Here is a 22121-nt window from a genome sequence, read left to right on the forward strand (position 1 = left end):
GACTCTAAGTGATTTGTGGACTCCTTACACCACCACTGATTTTTATGACTAAATGGCAGTAAGCCTAGAGGAATCATGTGTGGTAACAGAATGCAACCCAAGTCAGGAAATTGTGTGGAGAGGAGGGGAGGCAGAAGAGCCCTACTTACCATTGCAGATGTCAGGGCTCTTACTGACCATATAGTACAGAGAAGAAATAGAGGCCCAGAGAGAAGTGATTTGTCTAAGGTCACATTACCAGTTAGTAACAATGCTTAAAGTAGAACCTAGGTCTCTCCTCCCATTTTTGCTCTTTGCCCACAATTTTGTCACAGCTGGGCTTCCTTTATCTGGGCTGGGTCTCCCTGACCTTCAAGCTTCTTAACTCAAGACTTTGTAGGGTCTCTCTATGAATCCTCCCCGGGCTCTTTGTCTTTTAGACAAAGCTTATGTGCGTTTTCTCAGGGTGTTCTTAGAGATGCAGCAAGTAGGAGAAATAACTTTTGTCTGTTGAATTCCAGCAGCCCCCACCAGAGGGCACCACAAGACAGGGGAGGGGAACCAGTTATCCTAGGGACATCCATATGGCCCCCAAAATGGAGGTAAGAGCTCAGTGCTAATCATTATAGAATCATAATTCTAAGGGGGATCCTTGTAGCAAGGGACTAGTCCAGCTCACTCGTTTTACAGGTGAGGAAACTGGAGGTTAAATGACCTTTCTAAGGCCATAGCGGAGAGGGTATTTTACCCCAGGTCCTTTGACTCTAATGCCATTGTTCGTTACTGTACCAAGCTGCCTCCCCTATTAATTATCCACATTTTATAGAGGAAACTGGAAGGTACAAAGGAATGAAATGACCTTCTCAAGGTCACCAATGTTAAACATCCCCTTTTCAGTAATGAGGACAAGGGCCCCCCAAACCCAGGCTCTGGTCACATGGAGTTGCTGGTGAGAATCGGTGGCTTACTATGTTAGGCTATGAATTCCTTTCCATGTTTTGTTTTCACGGCAATGGCCTCTGTGTGCAGTAAATGCTTGGTAAAACCTTTCCATGAACTGGTTGAACCGTGGCTCAATCCCAGTCTTGTCTGAGCATCCATTATGGGTTTTCCTATCCTTTGTCTGGGAAGAGAAATGGGAAATAGGAAGCAATGCAGAAGAAAAGATTAGGAGAAATGAGAAAATATGAGGACTCAGAATGAATGGGGAGAAGGAAGAAGAAATGAGGATTAGAAGTGCAGAGGAAGGCCTGGAGAGGGAGCTCCATAGTGATTAGGCCCTGGCAGGGAATCAGCAGGGAGGGGGAGGGGGGGGTTGGGATCCTGTGGCCTTGAAGCCACATGTGGCCCTCTAGGTCCTCAAGTGCAGTCTTTTGACTGAGTCCAAGTTTTACAGAACAAATCCTTTTATTAAGGGATTATTTGATACAGATCCCAGGGCACAGGGATGTCTTCATGAGATGTTATAGCCACTGTGGAAGTGCCTTTGAACTTAATCAGGTCAGTCCTCAGATAGCAACCAGATCCTTATTTAAAGACTTTTCAGTACAGTGGGGTGTTGCAGCTGCTTTGGCTGTGCCAGTATGGCCTCTGATGACCCAGGGTCACCAGTGAGGTATCAGAGAGATGACTGATGTTGGAGACAACACGTATACAGATGTGCACAAACGCCTACAGAGAGAGGTACACACGCCCTCTTCTCCCCGCCATACACATAAATATACTATTTTGCACCAGTGAGGTCTGTTTGTGTTTTAATCAGACAAAATGCAAAGTATTTACAAACCACCTTTTTGCAATTCTTAAAACATCCCTCCCTCCCTGCCCCCTCACCAAGGCTGAACGCTCCACACAGCCAAACCTGGGTGAGGGCGAGAGACCCCAAGGCCTCTGCATAGTCATCTGGAATTTACAAAACACTGCTTTAAAAAATGAGAGCTTCAGAACCTCTTGTAGTAAGGGACCGAGTTCTTCAGGACAGGAATGCTAAAAAGCATCCAGACAGTGACAGCAATCGTTATGGTACAGTTTCATTAGGTAACAAATTGCCTCTTTATTGGCTGGGGGTGGGGGAGAGGAGATTGAAGAATGGAAGTGGTGAAACCCTCAGAACTGGCTGGGGCATCTAGGGAGGCCATTGCCAATGCCCTTCCTTGTAGGTAAGGCCTGGTTGGCACAAGAAATCCCAGCCACCTCCTCCTGGGGTTCCCTGGGCCTGAGCCTGCATTTTCAGCTGATTGGTGCAGATTGGAGAGACTAGCCCCAGATGTGCAGCCCCAGGCACTGGGCTGACCCATCACTGGGCAAGTGAACCCCAGGGTGCCTGTGGTCATTATTGCTATACTACTGGGAGGTGGGAGGGATGACTGACTGGGCCTACCACTGGGGGATGTGGAATAGAAAGAAAGTAATGTACAATGTTCCCCAAGGGATTTTTTTACATGTTAAATATGGACACACAGCTACACACATGCACCCACATACACACACACATGCCAACCTTGGCTTCTCAACCTTTTGAGGACCTCTTTTGCAAAGTTGAGTTTCTGAAGAAATGCTGCTCCCTCCACCCCCTGTTGCCATCAGTGTTAACAACCTTGTCAGGGTCTGTGCCTAGAAAGACAAGCTTGATGGGAAGATGGGAGGTGAGGGGTGGGGGTGGGGGGTGAAGGAGGGATAGGAGTGAGGAAGACCTAGCCCAAAACGGCAGTGAGCCTTCAGGGTCTAGAAGAAATGCAAGGCCTGTCAGGTGGTGTTCTGACCCAGGGAAGACTCTGGGGCTAGGTTCCCTTATCTCTGACAGTTGTTTCTGTCACCAGATTTTAGATTCCTTCAGTCAGGCCCCACCACTTTCCTCCTGCCTCATGACCTGGAGGAGTGGGTCCAAGTTCTGTTGGCACATCTAAATGATTTTAAAGGTAGCAAGTTTAGGGATATTGACAGGGGGTTGGACTGTAGAACTTCTAAGGTCACTTCCAGCTCAGAGACTATGAAAAAAAAAAAACTTCCCTCCCTCACCAAAAAAAAAAAAAAAAAAGACACCAAACCTCTTCCCTTCTCCCTCCCCCAATTTCTCTGTGGCCATCTTGGGTTTCCCCTCTCAACCACCACATATCTGGTCATTGGGTGCTAAGAATGTCTGATGTGTACCACATTGGAGGGGCTGAGGGTATAACTGGTCATCTCTGGCACTGCTTCTGTACGCATCTCCCAGGGACAAAGACCATCGAATTCTCAGCTTTGGAAACAGGCTTTAAGCTGTCAGATTCTCAGCCTGTTATGATGTTTCCAGTTTCTCAAGTCCTACCCCTGCCACTAATTCACTGTGTGACCTGGGAAAAGTTCTTTTCCCTCTTTTGGGCCTCAGTTTCATCCCCCATAAAAGGGGGTCATTAGACTAGCCGATCTAGCTCTGACATTCTGTGGCTTTGAGCCTTAAGTCACCTAGTCAGAACTGGAAAAAAATCTTTATAGACAACAAGTACTGAGTTCAGAATAAGAAGAGAACTCTGATGGACTGAGACCACTAACTGTTACTGACCAGTCCCCAGCTGTTTTGCCCCTGTGATAAAAACCAGACTTTTCCGGCTCTTCCCCTATTCTACCTCCTTCCTCCCCAACTTAGAAGTCCCACCCTGGAGGAAGAATATTCTTGAGGTGGGGGAATGAGTGGAAAGCATGGGAGGGATCAAGTGAGGATTCTATGCCAGCCTTTAATGATGGAGCCCAGTGCTCAGTGGGCATCCCATTTAGAACCCTGGAGACATCACACTGGTTTGGAAGGAGGGAAGGAAGATTGGAAAGCCTGCAGCCCCAAAGGATCAGGATCTGCTGCGGATCTGTGATGAGGTGAAGAGTGAAACTATGATGGGTTGAGTCCTCCAAGATGCCCTTAGAACTCTAAGATTTAGTCCCTCATGAAAAAAAAGGCCAACTCTAATGCAAAGGAGACTTCTTGGCTAAGCTTTCCTGAAGGGGTTTCAAGCACAATGGCTAGGGGCAGCAAGATCTCTTAACCCCATGGATTGGCAGGGCATGAGTAAAGGGTGAGAAAGGAATGAGCCCTGCAGCCCTGAAGGACCCTTGGATTAGAGGTGGCTCTTCAACTTGGAAAAGGAGATCTTTGGGCAGTTCACAAGCAAGAAGCTGGGAATAAATAAATCAGGATAAGGAGGTGGGGGAAAGGGTTTGATAATTACTAGGCCTAAACACTGAGCAGAAGTTTGCTGACCACAGCCAAACATTCAATGGGAGGGATCTCAGAGAAAGCATCCGTCAGAAATGTTCGACCAGTTTTAGGGAGAAGAGGAGAGTCCTCAACATGAGGTCCCAAAAAATACCAACAAGATATCTTCATCATGATTTTCTAATGGACAAGTCCTATGGTGTTAACTGTTGAAGGAAGGAGACTAGACTGGACAGGGACTGGAAGACTGATTCTCTGCAGCCTGATCTGCACTGAGCCAGACACGGGCCTTTCCCTCACCTGGGAGGCTCCAGGCCCTTTGGGCTGAGCTAGATGCAGCTCAGAAGGGCTCAGGCTATTCCCAGTTTTCAGCTGTGAGCAGAAAAGGCTCTGACTATCCCTATTCCACCCAAGAAATGCCCCAAGTTCTTTTTTCCATAAGAACCTGTTGTACTGGCTGGTAACACCAGACAAGGCAGTTAGCCCAGGAAAGGGAACATGGTTTTTCTGAGAAGGAGGGAATGAGTGACAAGGGATACGCTAGGGAAGGGAAAGGGGTCTTCAGTGCCCACGTTGACCTTCAGTGCTGAGCCATCAGCCTGAGATCTGCTCCAAGAATGTGGTCCCTCCATCCTCCCAATGAGCAGAGGGAGGCTAGGAGCTGGAACGCCCATGGCAGAGTAGGCCTAAGGCTCAGACATTCAGCCCTTCAGCTCCATCACTGGCAGCTCTGGGGCCACCACCTCACTGCTGCTCACCTCCAGGGCAAAATCATCATCACTGTTGGCAGGGAGGGGGTGACCAAGTCCCTTTGGCCTGGCAAGGGGGGAAGAAGTGGCCCATTGCCCAAGCTCTGGGAAGAGCCCACCATAGCTACAGCACCATGGTCTCAGCTGGATAGGCCTCTGGCCCAGCAAGCCCTCAGGGCAATCCTAAGGGACAAGAGGGAGTCTTTGGCACCAGGGCCCCAGCCCAACTCTATAGGTTCTCCCCAGGCTGGTACTGGGGCTCTGTGGATGTGAAGTAGTCCTCCAAGAATGCCTGTAGGTATTCAAAGGTGGGCCGTTCTTCAGGGTCCTTTCGCCAGCACTGGCACATGAGGTCATGCAGGGATTCAGGGCACTCTGGTGGGCAGGGCATCCGGTATCCTCGCTCAACCTGGTCCAGCACCTCCCGGTTTACCATGCCTGTGGACGAGGGTGAGAGGAGGAAGACTGAAGGGGGCAGGAGAGGGAGGTTCCCTCCTCTCTTCTAGACACAGAGTCCATTAGAATCACAGAGAAGAAATCACAGAAGGCTTTGCTAATGTGTAGTCATCCAGCCTCTGTCCTGCCTTCTGGGGCCAAGCAAAACAAGTCTAATCCCCCTTCCACTGGACAGCACTTCAAATACTTGAAGATAAAGATAATAATAAAGTCTTTCCTTCTCCAAGCTAAACACCCCTAACGGGCTTTATTTGATTCTCTTATGATATGATCTCCTGTTTCCTCACTGTCATTACCATCTTCCCCTGAACATTCTTCAGACCTGCTAATGTCCTTCCTCAGATCTGGTGTTCTCAATGTGCTCTGACCCAAGCACAGTACAGAGGGACCATCATCCCCTTCATCTGGGATATCAAGCCCATATGACAGCATCTCTCCGGATGCCACATCATCTGGTTGCCTCAGCTTCTTCCTTGGATTATTCCCAGGGCACAGCCCCTGTTTATAGACACCCCCAGAACCAAGCCATCCTTCCTTAGTGCCTTCTAGGTTGCTCCAGGCTGATGAGGAACAGGAGCCCACAGCTGGTGATAGGGCTGGCCTCAGGCATTCACCCTGTTGTTCTTAATATAGGCCACACTTTCTTCCTCAAACAGGGCATGTAGAAAACCTGAGGGTTTTTATCCACCTATCACTAACCTGGTGATAACTGAATGTTAAATTAGCAGTTGGGTCTTATTCCTTTCTTAGTGATTTTTTTCCCCTTCAGAGTATACTGTAGGTCTGAAAATTTGCCAGTGATTCCTGGTAGAGACTACTCAAGACCAAGTATGCACAGCTCACAATTCTTTTGTTTTGTTTTGTTTTGTTTTGCTTTTTGGAGAGGGGAAGGTAGGGCAATTGGGGTTAAGTGACTTGCCCAAGGTCACATTGCTAGTTTTTGTGTTAAGTGTCTGAGGCCAGATTTGAACTCAGGTCCTCCTGACTCCAGGGCCAGTGCTCTATTCACTGTGCCACCTAGCTGCCCCTTTTTTTTTCAGTTCTCAATTCTTTTTCAGCCATCTACCTCTGCAACTTTCACAATAAAAATTATTTTTTCAACCCCACTAAGGATACATTTTTCTGTCTATAGCCAACCATGAAGACTGTCTACAAAGCTACATCAATGGAGAGAACACACACTTCATTTGAAATCATGGATTCCCTGAAGTATATCTGGGGGTTTTTTCTTCTCAAAATGATCTTTTTTTAAGGGGGGTGTGAAAAGAGGTGTTACTGTCTATACCTAGGTGAAGCCCATATTCAGGACAATTTGGTATATAAAAGTCACTGGGCAGTTTCTTCCTGACCCCCTATTCCCTTGCTGGTGCCTATAATTCTACCATTTGGTTTTCATTTGTTCCTTTAGGTTCCCTTAGGTTAAGTCACCACCCCTTGTAAAAATGCAAGTTTCCTCATGAAAGATCACATTCTAGCTTGTTCATACTCATGACTTTCCTAAGTTAGCAAAAGTGCCAGAAGCAAATTTTGAGTGGGAGAAGGTTAAGGGGAATTATGTGGCCACAGAAGCCAGGTCAACCAAGAACAGAAATACGCAAAATAAATTGTACCTGTTGCATTTTTGGCTGCATGCTGGTCCTGGGGGTGCCTGAGGCAGTCGCTTTCCACAGTCCTGATGACAGCACCTCACCCCACCCAAAACCCTGCACTCTATTTACCTGGGTATGGCACTCGACCCTTGGTGGTCAGCTCAGTCAACAGGATTCCAAAGGACCACACGTCAGACTTGATGGTAAATCGACCATATAGGGCAGCTTCTGGGGCTGTCCATTTGATGGGAAATTTGGCACCTAAAAGAGAAAGGTGTTTAAGGGAAGAGAGAGAAGCTGCTCTATCCCTAGGGGGACTGAGGCTGGGGACTTTCTGGCTACACAGATGTTACAGAATCACATGTTCACAGTTGAAAAGGCCATCAAATGGCATCTAGCCCAAACTCCCTCCCCGTGTAGGCCCTCCACAGCTTTCCTTGACTGTTCCCTCCCACTCACCCCAGGTATACAAACAGTGCTAAATCTTGTCATTTCTCTTTCCACAACATCTCTTGCAAATGTCCCCTTCTCTACACCCAACCAGCAACCAGTGTTGTTCAATCCTTCATCCTATATCACCTGGACTATGGCAATAGTCTCTTAACTGGTCTTTTTGCCTCCAGTCTCTCCCTTCTCCAAAGCATCCTCCACCCAGCTACTGAAGAGGATCTCTTAAAGTACAGATGTAATCATGTCACCCCCTCCCCTATTCAATAAACTCTGCTGGTTTCCTATCACCTCCAGAAACAAGTACAAAGTCCTTTGTTTGGCATTCAAAGTTCTATACAATGGCTACATTGTCCTTCCTACTTCTCTAGTCTTTTTCCCTTCCTGCAGTCAGAGGGCTCAATTATCCCAGCCCATCCAACAGTTTCTCCTGTCTCTGTGCCGTTGTTGTGGCTGTTCCTCATGCCTGAGATACTTTCCCCTCATCCCCTTTCTCCCTTGGAACAGCTGGTTTCTGTCAGACCTCAGCTCAAGTACTACCTTTGCAGGAGGCCTTTCCTGTCCCAGCACCCAGCCTAGCTTTTAGTGCCTTTCTTTCTAAGGTTACCTTGTACCTACCCTTACTTTGTATCTTATCTATATTATATGTGTTCATAATGTCTCTCCATTAGAACATGATGGCTCCTTGAGGGCTGGGGCTCCTTCACATTTGTGTCTGTGTCCCCTGTATAGCAGGATGGCAAATATGGTTCCCCAGTGCAGCTCTTCCCCCCAGATCATGACAGGCTTCAAAGGGTGCACACACGTCACCTTGGAACAGAGCTCGTGCTTCTCAAAGCATTTTTAGATCCATTATCTCATTCGGTCTTCACAAGACCCTGTGGCCTGATCAGCAGATGAGGGCAAGAGTTTCTGTCCTCACTTCACAGATGAGATGATGTTGACTGGCATGAATTTATTAGTGAGGCAGGGAATTAAAAGTTGGGAAGCGCCTTAAAGATCATCTAGCCCAACTCTCCCACTTTCTGAAGAAGAAAACAGGCCCAAAAACATGAGCTGAATCATCCATAGCCACAACAGATTCACTGGACTACACTGCTCTCTAACTTGCTTCCCAATTGGTACATTTGCTGATTTGCTGCACCTGCCATAACCTTCCCTCCCCACCCCCAATCCATATGTCTTTGATTCTCCTTCAGAATTAGACCAAATCTCACCTTCTCCAAGATACCATTACTGACTATTACCTCAGGTGAGGTCAGTATCCTCTTGGTAAACTGGATAGGAATTATGATTCCTATTTTATAAAGGAGACCAAATGGGCAAGTCACTTGCCTGAGACCATGCACTGCATTGGTGGTGGAGTTGAAGCAGCCCTAGGTCTGCTGACCCTAGAACTTTCTGCCCCACCAGCCTGCTGGTTCCTTCCCTGTGGGGCCTTCGTACCTTGTCTGGCAGTGTACTCGTTGTCCTCAATAAGCCGGGCCAGCCCAAAGTCTGCCACCTTGCATACCAGATTCTCTCCCACCAGGATGTTGGCAGCCCGGAGGTCTCGGTGGACGTAGTTCATCCTTTCCACATAGGCCATACCGGATGCGATCTGTAGGTAAAACCCATGTTTCTGGGAGAGCCCTGACCAGGGGGATGCTGGCTCCTCTCAGTTTCTGAGTCAAACCATTGACCTTATTCATACATCCAGAGGGAGGCAAGTTTTGAAGTTTAAAACAAATAATTGGGTCTCCACTGGCTAACACAGGAAAGGGAGAGAGTTAAAAGTAGCCAGAAGCAGGCCATCCTGGGAGGGGTTGGGTCTCACACATGTTCCATTTCTGCTTACAGAATTTTGAGGTGGATGAGCCCTTCAGATCCCTAATCCAACCCCATATTTCACAGAAAAGGAAAGTAAGGCCCAGGGGGATAAAATGACTACCCAAGGCCCTTTGAAATCCTCAAATCTAAACCCTCATTTTAAAGATAGAAGAGCCTGAGCCCCAAAGAGAAGCAGCAACTGACAGCAAGTCAGTGACAGAACTGGGGCTCAAGCTTAGGGCTCCTGGGCCCACCAATTGCTCTTCTTCTTCATTAACCACTTCGTAAGGATGTGTCCTTTGGATGGGTGCCAGGTCTGATATATCTGAACCCCTACAGTATAGTACTTGTTCAATGACTTCCATTCAGTCAGTAAGTGTTTAATATATACATAATTATGGATTGCCTGAATCAGTAGTAATTTTGATAGCCCACATTTCTAAAGCACTTTTAGTCTTATCTAGCACTTAATAGCTCCCTTATGTAGGTAGGACAAATATTATTATGCTCATTTTAGAGCTTTGGATGCTCAGGTTGAGAGAGGAGGTCACCCAGCTAGGAAATAGCAAAGCAAGGACTGAAAGACAGGCCTTCTGAATCCAAGACCGTCCTTTCTGAAATACCTCACTGCCTCTCAATCAATCTACACATTTGTCAGTTTCTTCCATAAGCCAACCCAGCAGTCACAGCTGAGCTCAGAATTTTAAAAGACACAATTCAAAGGAATGGCTCAAACAATAAATCCTACAAGCTTATAGAGCAGGAGGAGAAATGCTGAGCTAGAATGGCCTGAGGGAACTTGGGCTAACCCTTAACTATGAAACACTGATTGGGAAGACACGTCAGAAGTGTGGGTGCGCAGGACTGCGAACTAGCCCTCGAGCTCACCTGAGCAGCCATGTCCACCAGCTGGGGCAGCCGAAGATACTTGCCCATGTCACCTTTAAGGAAGTCCAGCAAGCTACCTGTGGGAGGAAGAAGCATTTTTCTAATCAGGGGTGGCCTTGAGCCTCCCATCCCAGTATCCACCCACCAAAGCTTTAGAAGGGCACCCCAGGCTTGGCCATAGCAGAGAAGCCAGTCAATGCACAGGACAAGGGGTTCCAATGGGGGGGAAATTTGGAGGTGTCAGTCTACAGCTCCTAAGTAGGAAATGGGAGGAACTTGTTTTTCATACCACAGGGTTCATAGGATTTAGAAATTAAGGGGGGGGGCGGAGTCAAGATGGCAGAGTAGAAGCAGGACCTCTCTACTGCTCTGGCTTCCACCTTCCCCAATCCATGTAAAAAGGGGACTCTAAACAAACTTTGGAGCTGCAGAACCCACAAAATGACACAGAGAAGCTAACCTCCCGCTGAGGACAGCCTGGCAGGCAGGAATCGGCCAGCGCAGTGCTCTGGGAACCCAGCCCAGCCCCACACCGAGGATTTAGCCCCAGGGCGGGCCTGACCAGCGCCAGGCCAGAGGGACTCCAGATCACCAGCAGCTGTGGCTGTTTCCAGATTTATCAACACATAGCTGGGGAGGACAAAGTGAGAGGTCAGTGCAGTCTGGACTTTGGGACCCAGTAAGTGGGAGTGCTGGCTTTTGCCCCCGGGGCGAGAAGCTGCTGAAACACCTGCACACGTGGCAGCTTCAGCTCCTGGCCTGCAGAGTGTAGGGGGACCAAGAACCAGTCTGAGGGGTAATCGCTCTTGCTTTAACCTTCTTGGATCTGGATTGCAGTCTAGGGTAGAGGTCCTGGGGTGTGTGTCCAGCTTGCCAGAGCATGTGGAGACCTCAGAGAGGGCACCCATCTAATACCTCTGACAGCTGAGAAAACCCCAGTATTTGGGATGAAAGCTCCCCTTTCTGGTGGCAGAGTTCTACTGCGGCAAAAAGCCCGCGGGTCAGGTGACTGAGGGGCGACATGACCAGGCAAAGGAAACAAAGCAGACAGAAGATTCCAACATTAGACTCCTATTTTGGGGACAAAAAGGAGCAAAGCATGGAACAGGAGGAAGATGGTGAAGTCAGAACTCCTTCACCAAAAGCTTCAAAGGAAAATACAAGCTGGTTACAGGCCATAGAGGACCTTAAGAAGAAGAGAAGAAAAGTGGAGGAAAAATTGGGAAGAGAAATGAGAACAATGCAAGAAAATTACAAAATGAGAGTCAACAGCCTGACTGAGGAAAATAACACCTTAAAAAATAGACTAACTCAAATGGCAAAAGAGGCTCAAAAAAGTAATGAGGAGAAGAATGCCTTAAAAAGGCAAATTTGCCAGATGGAAAAAGAATCTCAAAAGCTCACTGAGGAGAATCATTGCTTCAGAATTAGATTGGAGCAAATGGAAGCTAATGACTTTATGAGAAATCAAGATGCTGTTAAACAGACCCAAACAAATAAAAGAATAGAAAGCAATGTGGAATATCTCATGGGAAAAACCACTGACCTGGAAAATAGATCCAGGAGAGATCATTTAAAAATTATTGGACTACCTGAAAGCCATGGTCAAAGTAAGAACCTAGAATTCATCCTCCAGGAAGTTCTCAAAGAAAACTACCCTGATATTTTAGAACCAGAGGGCAAAATAGAGGTTGAAAGAATCTACCGATCACCTCCTGAAAAAGATCCCAAAAAGAAAATTCCTAGGAATATTATAGCCAGGTTCTGGAATTCCCAGATTAAGGAGAGAATATTACAAGCAGCCAGGAAGAAACAATTTGAATATTGTGGAAACACAATCAGGATAACTCAGGATCTGGCAGCTTCTACACTGAAGGATCAAAGGGCTTGGAATATGATATTCCAGATGTCAAAGGAGTTGGGATTAAAACTAAGAGTCACCTACCCAGTAAAACTGAGTATCATGTTTCAGGGGAAAATATGGTTATTCAGTGGAACAGAGGACTTTCAACCATTCTTGATGAAAAAACTAGAGCTGAATAGAAAATTTGACATTCAGATACAAGAAGCAAGAGAAGCATGACAAGGTAAACAGGGAAAAGAAATCATAAGGAACTTATCAAAGTTGAAATATTAACATTCCTACATGGACAAACAATAATTGTAACTGATGAAACTTTTCTCAGTAGTTGAAGGGAACAGAAATATATATATATGTCTATATATGAGGGTATATGGGCATATGAATACATATGTGAATGTGTGTATACATGTTTACAGGTATACATAGACAGAGGGCACAAGACCAATTTAGCAGGAAGGGATGATACTTAAAAGGTGAAATTAAGAGGTGAGAGGGGAATATAATGAGAGGAGATGGGGAGAGACAGAATGGGGTAAACTATCTCATACATAAGAGGCAAGGGAAAATGGTTACAATGGAGAGGAAGAATAGGAAGGCAAAAGGAAATGGGTCAACCTTATTTCCACTGAATTTGGCTTGAGGAGGGAATGAAATATACACTAAATAGGGTATCTCACCCTCCAGGAGAGTAGGGGGAGAAAGGGATGAGAGGGGGGATGATGGAAGGGAGGGCAGGAGGGGGAAGGGAAGGGGGAGGGAAGGAATTTGTAAGCACCTACTTTTGAAAAGGGATGGGATCAAAGTAGAGAATAGAACAAGTGGGAGGTGGGATAGGAGGGAGGGAAATATAGTCAGTCTTTTACAATATATCTACTATGTTATTGTTTTGCATTAGCCACACATGTGCAACCTATACTGAACTGCTTATCTTCCCAGTAAGGGTGGGTGACAAGGGAGGAAGGGAATGAATCTGGAATTCAAAGTTTTAAAATAAAATATTCAAATATATATGTATAGACTATCATTAATACTATTTTACATGTAATTGGGAAATAAGATATACAGGCACTGGGGCATAGAGATCCACTGGAAAAGTAGAAAGGGGTATGGGAGAAAATATGGGAAAGAGCAGATTGGAGGAGGGGATATCCTGTGGGACTGCTATTTTGGGGCGGTTGGTAGGGGAAAAACTGGGAGAAAATTGGTAACTCAAAATCTAGTGGAAATGAATGATGTAAATCAGAAGTTAATAAAGCATTTGAAAAATAAAAATTTAAAATTAAAAAAAAAATGAAAGCACCTCAGTGATCATGTAACTCATGTTGCCAATGGAAAAACTAAGTCCCCAGATGGAAAATTATTTTTCCACAAACCCACAGAGCTAGTAAGCAGCAGCACTGTAATTTGAATCCAGGTATAGAAAAGAGCACTGGGAGCCAGAAGGCAGAAGATCTGGGTTTGATTCCCTGCTTAGCCACTAAACCGCTGTATGACCTTGGACAAGTCACTTCTCCCGAGACCTCAGCTTCCTCCTCTATAAAATGAAGCAGATCCCTAAGATCCCTTTGGACTCTGTGTCCCATGACTCTACAAGACAGGGAACATGAAAATCAAGTGAATGCCTTGAGGGTACTCATTATTTTTAAAGAGATTTGGGGGGAACTTAGGACATGGGTAAGACTGCCTTCGGTTCCCAGTTTGGAAAATGTCAGGACGTTGTGAGGTGGTCTCAGGTTTAGCCCATAAGGCAGCTCTGGGCCAGGTCCAATCAGGTTCCCAAGATGCTTTGCTGATGAGCCTGTCATTCAGCTGGCAGTCCAACAAAACACGCCTATTTTGAGCAGCAAATGAAAAGTTTCTTCCCGCTCCTGGCTCACTGTTCATTTCAAATCTATAGGATATGAATCCTCTTTACAAAATGATCTGTTCTGTGAATGTCAACTATTAAGTTGTCCGAACCCAAAGTTTACTTATACTCCCTCCTAAAACCATGGGATTTAGAACCGTAAGGAAGTTCAATCATCATTTTATAAATGAGCAAATGGAAGGTAGAAGTGGACCCTGAAATCACAGGTTTAGAGCTAGAAGGGATCTCAGAAACCATCTAACCCAATCTTTTCATCTTACAAGTGAGGAAACCAAGAAAAGAGCTTGTCTGACATCACATAACTGAATGAAGGCTAAGAGCCAGGGTAAAGACCAGGGCCTATTGCTTCTCTTCACGCCTGCCCACTGCCTCCCACAGTTCATCCAGACTGAGATCAGATGCAGCCTAGCTGCCCCACAGCTCCCTCTCTGGCCCTGCAGCTCACCCTTGTTCATGTATTCTGTGACGATGTAGATGGGCTCCTCAGACACCACTGCATACAGCTGTACCAGCTTCTCATGCCTAAGTTTCTTCATGACCTGTGCTTCTTGCAAGAAGGCTTCTGGGGACATAGTGCCAGGCTTCAGGGTCTTTATTGCCACCCTGGTGGTGCCATTCCAGGTCCCTGAGGGTTGAGAAGCAGCAGACTCAGGGAAAGGGGCCCACCAGAGGGTGCCCACCCTGATCTGCTCAGAAAAGGAGAGCCAACAGACACTGAAAAGGCAGAATCGACGAGATCCAATGACTGATTAGATATAGTGGAGTGGATGGAGGAGAGGGAGAACGAATGGAGAGTCAGGACTGAGTCTGAGGTTTCAAACCTGGAAGAAACTCTCAACAAATAGAGAAGTCAGGAGAAGGTGTGGGCTTAAGGGGACAGACAGGAGTTTGGGTTTGGGCATGTTAAACTTGAGGTGGCTCTGGTACCTCCAGGTGGAGATGTGGAGCAGAGAAGATAGAACCCACCCCATGGGGCAGCCGTCAGTTCCCCGGCATCATTACTCCCTCTCTTCTCTCTCCCACTGGTCACAGAGGAGGAGGTGACCCTCTAACCGTGGGCACCTGATCCTGTTCCCTCCCTTCAGTCTCCTGTGGCAGCCATCCTTCTCTCTTGGGCATCTTTAATCTCTCCTCTCCTAGCTCCTTCCTCACTGCCTACGAAGAGGCTCAGGTTTCCCAATTCCTTTTTAAATTACCATTGACCTTTCTATCCTATCCAACTACTATTCAGCTTTTTTCCTCCCTATCACTACTGAAAGTATGAGAAAAATTGTCTATACCTGATAATTCCACTTCCTCAGCTCCTTGCAACCAGGTTCCCACCTTTACCAGACTGCTGAACCCACCCTCTGTAGTCATCACTGACCTCCCACTGCAATGGTGCTCTTTCAGTTCTTATGCTCTGTGCCCATTCTGCAGTTCTTGATATTGCTGGGCACCCCCTCTTACTGACTACTTTCTCTTGTCCCTGAGTTTCAGAGCTGCCATGTTCTCGTTTCTTACTTCTCTAACAGCTTCTCTGTCTCCTTTGCTCCTTCCCCATCTTCTTCCTCATCCCTTAATGTTGGTTTTCCTCAAGAGTCTTTCCTCTCTTTTCTCCTTACATCCCCTTCCTTTACCATCTCATTCATTGCCATAACTTTGGCTATCTACATCTCAAGGAAGATTCCCCAGTTCTTCAGTCCTGACCTTTCTTCTGCATCCCATACATCCATCTCCAACTGATTGTATGACTTCTCTATCTGGATATCTGGATGCCCTACAAGCCTATCAAACTTAACACATACAAACTGAGCAAATTAGCTGGTCTAGGCCTTTGTTACTACCCACCTGGACTACTGCAACAGTGTTCTCCTGCTCAAACACTGTCACTAACTCCCTTATAGCCTCCCAGGGAAAGTTCAGGTTCTTCTGCCTGCCATCAAGACCCTTCACAAAGCCCACACTAGTTTACCTTCACATCCTTCATATTTATCCCCTCAAAAGTCAATCTACTTGGACTCCTTTCTGCCCCTGTAATATGCCCTGCACACTCTCAACTGCTCCATTTTGCTTATACTGTTTCTAATGCCTGGAATACCGTCTCTTTCCACCCCCTTTTTTTCTTTTAATTTTTTTTTGAAAGCACCGAGATTTTTAAAATTCTTTTTTAGAATGCCACAAAGATGAAGGCCACGTCTAGTTTAGCTTTGTTCTCCCCTCTCCCCAAGTACACAATGTGCACAGTGTTCTGTACATTGTATGTGCCAAATAAGTGTTCAATGAACAGATGGATGAAGCCATATTGTGAAGGGCACTGAATGCCAGGCTAAGAAATTTAGACCTTGGTGGTCAGTGCTGTGGAGGACAGGAGAAGGAAAAGTTCATTTGGAGCAGCAGCAGAAGTAATATACTCAGAGCTATGATCTAGACAGATTCCTCAAGAGGGACTTTGGGTCTGTATGAAGGGAGGTAGCTTTGAGTACAGGGAAGAGGGCCAGGAGAGACTGTGACATGATTGACAGGACTGGGCCCATGTACTTGTGAGCATGTCTCACCTCCCCAGCCAGCTCTTGATTTAATTTCCTACATTTTAGGGACCAGCTGACTTCTCTGACTTCAACACGGGATGTCCCCTTACAGGTCCTGCAAACAATAGGGACTTAATCTGCACTGACTTAATTAGAACATCAAACCACATGCTGAGCAGCAGGGGAGAATTGATGTATATATTCCCAGGCTAAGGCAGAGGGTTCAGGTATTTTTCCTGTGGCTTAGGTGGGGAGGGTGGCCAGGCCAGAAGGGAGGGTCAGCTGGCATTAGGGACAAAAAGGGAAGAAGAAAAAGGACAGAAGACAGGAAGGGAGGGAGGGAAGTAAGGAAGGAGGGAGGTCTCACCCATCCACACTTCTCCAAAGCAGCCCTGACCCAGTTTCACTTCCAGCCTCAGGGACTCCCGGGGGATCTCCCAGGCATCCTTTGCCAGGCCCTGGGTCTGGGGCTTAGACGTTGGGCAGACGTTGGTGAGTCTGTGGCACAAGCCATCAGCATGTTCTGGAAGAGGAAAGGGGAGAAAGGGAAGTAGGACAGGTCAGATAATTGATCAGAGATGAACTCCACGATAGCCTATACCTGTTCCTTAGCTTTTCAAGATTTTGATTGAAGTGATATAAGTTTATTTGCCCTGGGACCCTTCTTTCTTCTACTTCTTGCTATACACACACACACACACACACACACACAGAGTACACATCCCATGCACAAAAACAGATGCAAATTTGCTTCCAAAACAGACACAAAGATATGATTTACAAGCATGCGAAAAGACATCGATGTATCTGCATATACAAACACATGCAGATAGACACTAACATGGCAATATACACAAAGACAGGTCTTCCTGAAGACATGCAGACACTTAGATAATAAACCGCCAGGATCTATAAGCTTTTATGCACAACAGCATACATGTGCACATGCAGATACAAACCAACATGGTCACACACATGCCAGTGTACAAAGATGGGCAGGATACATACACAAACCTAAAAGCACATCCAGGGACAAAGCACCCAGGTCCAGACCCACCCATGCAGCTGCACACACACACACCTGCAGGCACACAGAGGCAGATACACAAACACAACACACACACAGATACAGATGTGCAAGAAACCACCCAGCCACACAGGGTGGTGCATGGCTCCTTCCCTAAGCCTCAGCAGCCCTTCTGGGGACTGGTGCAGCCCGCTGACCCGAGGATGTGTGCCTCTGCAATGCAGGGCACGTTCTTCTGTCTTCTTTGTCTATCCCTGGCTCAGTCCCCATCAAGGACCCTCACTTCTCCCTTTTGCCAAGATAAGACCCCCCCCCATATCTCTCTCTCTCTCTCTCTTTCTCTCTCTCTCTCTCTCTCTCTCTCTCTCTCTCTCTCACACACACACACACACACACACACACACACACACACACACACATATGCCCATTGTTGCCAGGCCCAAGGGAACAGAGTGGGAGCAACCCCCCATCCCTGCGTCCCTGGCCCTGGGACAGCTGTCTAGCTCACAACAAAAACATACTGGAGTAATAGGCCACGAGCTGCTGCAGGCTGTTAAACTGTGTGCGAGAAGTGATGTAGAAACCTCCACTGTCCAGCTTTCGGATCTTATAATGTTTCACATTGAGGCCCTTGGCATTGTCAAAGTCAGAGACAGAAAGGCAATAGGCACCTACAAAAAGAACCCAGGGAGAAAACAGGTTATGGAAGCAGGGCCTGGGCCAAGGAGCCCAGGCCCCAGCTCATCTCGGGGTGACAGAAGGACCACATTCCTCACTCAGCTCTAGGTCTCAGCTGGAGATGTCAGCCCCAGGCGGGACTCCTGAAAGGGGGCCCTCTTTCCCAGAAGCAAGGGTAGAGGGTCTCCATGCATACAAAAGACAGGGCATTGGCCTGTGGCCAAAACCAGGATCACTAAGTAAGCAGACTAATAATTTACCTGTCACTCTACTCCTGACAGTATGGAGGACCAAGCCCAAAGCCACAGCTTGGAACCAAGGAAACCCCAGAGAACAAAGGGGTGAAGGAAGCAGGGAAAATCCTCATCTTTGGCCCTCATTCCAATCCAGGCTTAACAACTTTTGTATCAGAGGCTATCCCCTTGATAAACAGATCCTTTCAGCGGAATGATCACAGGTACAGGAGTCAGAACTGGTTCTAATCCTAGTTCTATCCCTAACTCACTGTGTCATTTCCCCTCCCTGGACCTCAGCTTCCTCATCTGTCAAATGGGGATAATAATAGCTTTACCACACTGAAAGTATAAAATACCAAGTCATTTTAAAAAGAGAGGCCTACAGCTCCCTGTTTCTTTGCAGAGGCAGGGGGACCATAGGTGTGGAATACTGCATTACCAGATCAGACTTTCTGGGATATGTTGGTCAGTTTTAGGGATTTTTTTTTACTTTCTCTTTTCTTATTCTTCATCATAAGCAACTCTCTGGCAAGGCATAGGGGAAGGGATATAATGGGAAATGTAGGTGGTATTAAAGCAAAAACCATCAATAAAATTTATTTTTCAAAAAGAAGTGACCACTGCTCCCTGCTATCAACAGTGCAAGGTCTGGAAGTCAGTGAAGTGGTGCTGAAATGAAGCTGGACTTTAGACCTGGAGACCCAGGTTCTAGCTTCGGCTCGCACCCAGACCTGACTGATTCCATGACCAAGAGCAAGTGATGAGCTCTCCAAGCCTAGTCTGCTCTTCAGTAAAATGAGAATAATGATACTTATGCTATGTCCAGGGGAACAAAGGGAAGGTGAAGAAAGTGCTTTAGCAAAATGAGAACTGTTAGTATTCCCATTACTCTGGACAGGATGAAGAATTAGTGAGTGTCCTGTCCACCCTCACCCTCCACCTCCCACCTAGCACCCACATAAAGTCCCCTGGGTAGTCGGCAACAAAGCACCAGGTCTGCCTGAGAAAAAAATTAACCAGAAATGCTTGCCCCTGTCCCCAGTCCAGGCTCAGAGCCACATACCACCAGCTTAATGGCCCCTGTACCTAGGGAAGCAAACCCAACCCCAGCCCTCCCTCCCCCTAGGTGCTGGGAGTGGCAGTCATGGCCCTCTCTCCCCAGAGAAGGCAGAAGCCTTTCCAGGTCAAGGGTTCAAGTGACCCAAATGTATCATCCCCACAAAACCCTCAAGGTGGGGCTGGGGCAAGGGCAGGGAAATGCTCTGCAAACCCTTAGTGCAGTCATGTTGGTTCACAGTCACATTCCATTCCAAAGGTTAACTTCTCTGTCCACATAAAGAGCAAAGAGTGAAGCCAGGGGGTCTGGAAGGAAGGAGTGGGGGAGAAATACTCAGAACTTTCACTGGAGGAGGGGCTCGAGAACAGTCTCCTCCAATGAGCTCAGAGCCTGGTGTGGCCACCTGCTAAAGACAGAAGGCGGGAACTAGGAGAGGCCTTATAACAAAACACTGTATGTGACAGGTGGGAGGGTCCTTGGAGCATAGAACTTTACAACTGGAAAGGGCCCAGAAATCATCTAATCCAAGAAGGGAACAGCACTTGGGCAGTCACCTAACAAGTTAGCAGCAGCCCCAGACCCGGGGCTATTTGAGCATCCACACATGCTGCTCTTTCTGTTTCTCTAGCTCCCCGGTGCCAGAGGCTCTGCAGAAGGGGGAGGCCCGAGTCCTCGGTTGTTGGGTTACCCAGCTATTCCCAGCTTCCTGACCCACTTTCCACACAGCTCTTGGAGAAAAGGCTAGAGCCAGGGCCAGGGCCAGGACTGGCTTCCCATGTGAAGCCTGGCGCTCTGCTGATTGGCTGAGGGAGACAATGAAGGGGCCAGGCATCCTCCAAAGGACAGATCAATGTGGCCACAACAGTGTAATAGAGGAGGAGGGAGAGGGGGGCCTGCAGTGGCACAGGAGGTGGGGAGACGGGAGCTGCTGTCTCTTTCAGTGGTAACCACAGAAAAGGGGGATAGTGAGGATGACAGAGAACCATTAATCACCAGCCTCCCACCCCCATAAAAGACCACTGAGAGACCATGGTGAACTTGGGCCAGCTGGGGCTCAGAGACACAGATGAATGTGCTCTGGCTGTCTCTCAGGCCTGGAATGCACTTCCTCCTCATCTCTGCTCCTCAGAATCCCCAGCTTATACCAAAATGCCACCTCCTCTATAAAGCCTAACCAGATCCTCCTGGAGGTCTGTACCCCCTCCCACCTCAAAGGACCTGGCATTTACTTAAATTCCAGTGCAAACTGTAGCCCTCCAGTAAGAGATAAGAAGCTCCTAGAGGCATTATCCCCAGGGCTAGCACTGTGCTCTAAATAAACAATTCAAAAAACATTTATTAAGGGGCAGCTAGATGGTGCAGTGAATAAAGCACTGGCCCTGGAGTCAGGAGGACCTGAGTCTAAATGTGGACTCAGACACTTGACACTTAACTAGCCGTGTGACCTTGAACAAGTCACTTAACCCCAATTGCCCTGCCTTCCCCCCTCAAAAAAAACCCCAAACATTTATTAAGTACCTACCACATGCCAGGTATTGTGCTAAACTGGAGGGGGGTGGGATTCAAAAGAGGCAAAGGCCAGTCCTTGCCCTCAAGCAGCTTACAGTCAAACAGGGGAGACAACAGGAAAACAAATATATACAAAGGAAGCTATATAGGATAAATAAGAAATAATTAGCACAGGGAAGGTACTAGAATTAAGAGAGGTAAGGAAAGCTTCCCATAGAAGGTGGGATTTTACTTGGGACTTAAAAGAAGACAGGGAGGTCAGTGGTCAGAGCAGAGGAGGGAGAGCATTCCAGCCATGGGGGAGCCCAGAGATGGAGTGTCTTGTTTGTGAAACAGCCAGGAGGCTAGTGTCACTGCATCGATGTTGGGGAGGAAGGTGTAAGAAGATTGGGGGCGGGAGGTTAGATAATAAAGGGCTTTGAATGTCAAACACAGCATTTTGTATATGCTCCTAGAGGCAACAGGAAGGAGCCACAGGAGTTTATTGAGTAAGGTAGTGACATCAACCTGGTGCTGAATGCATCTTTGCTGTATTGAAATGAAATGATGGATCCTAAGATTCACAGTTAGAAGGGACCTTATGGGTCACCTAGTTGATGACTGTGATTGCTGAACCACCATCAATAATATTTATTATGTATGTTGTTTTAAAATTTTATTGATGTGGCTTTTTTTCCCATTACATTTACAGATTCCACCATTCTATCACTCACTGGTAAAAAAAAAACAAAGCTGATAATACAGTGATTTTATCTGAAAGTGCATGCAATATTCCATATCTGTAGCACCCTTGACCTCTCTGCTTTTTAAATAAACAGAAATCTTTTTTTCCTCTTCTCCCCCTCACTGGAAAAAAAATTAAAAGAAAACCAAATTCCATGTAAGAAATATGCATAAGCATACAAAACAGATTCCCTCAATGACTGTGTAGAAATATATGTATTACAGTTATCCCTTCCACATATGTGACTTTCCCCATCAAGGTTTTGATATGCATGAGGAATTACATGGGAATTTTTTAGGAGTTTTGCGAAAGCTACAGATGACACACAAAGGTCAGCAGATGACATAGAGCCTACAACCAAATACTTAAGCCAAATTTTACAATAAAGTACTGTAAACACCCCATAAAAGAAAAAATTCAGACTTCTCTGGTATGAAGGAAGGGCCAAAAACGTTTTATGCATGGGGGCCCCTACAATGTGGAAGGGATAACTGTAGGGGTGTGTGTGTGTGTGTGCGTGTGTGTGTCTGTATGCTCTATTTAAGT

At 46.8% G+C, this 22121-nt stretch overlaps 1 protein-coding gene across 6 annotated transcripts in view; it reads right to left on the reverse strand.

The window, feature by feature from the left end:
• Positions 1–1367: 1367 nt before the first annotated feature.
• SRC (SRC proto-oncogene, non-receptor tyrosine kinase) overlaps positions 1368–22121 on the reverse strand; it is a 169802-nt gene continuing 149048 nt past the window's right edge. For all 6 annotated transcript variants that reach the window (XM_069063529.1, XM_069063528.1, XM_069063525.1 and 3 more), the window contains 7 exons: positions 17893–18042; positions 16712–16867; positions 14280–14459; positions 10104–10180; positions 8853–9006; positions 7089–7220; positions 1368–5352 (listed from right to left, as the gene is read on the reverse strand). In XM_069063529.1, coding sequence (XP_068919630.1) covers positions 5144–5352; positions 7089–7220; positions 8853–9006; positions 10104–10180; positions 14280–14459; positions 16712–16867; positions 17893–18042 — 1058 coding nt within the window. In that variant the 3' untranslated portion in view covers positions 1368–5143. The remainder of the gene's footprint in view (positions 5353–7088; positions 7221–8852; positions 9007–10103; positions 10181–14279; positions 14460–16711; positions 16868–17892; positions 18043–22121) is intronic.

Source organism: Petaurus breviceps, unplaced genomic scaffold, assembly GCF_028583685.1.
Source record: "Petaurus breviceps papuanus isolate PSGF00001 unplaced genomic scaffold, PetGlider_PUasm1.0 90591, whole genome shotgun sequence".
Lineage (NCBI taxonomy): Eukaryota > Metazoa > Chordata > Mammalia > Diprotodontia > Petauridae > Petaurus > Petaurus breviceps.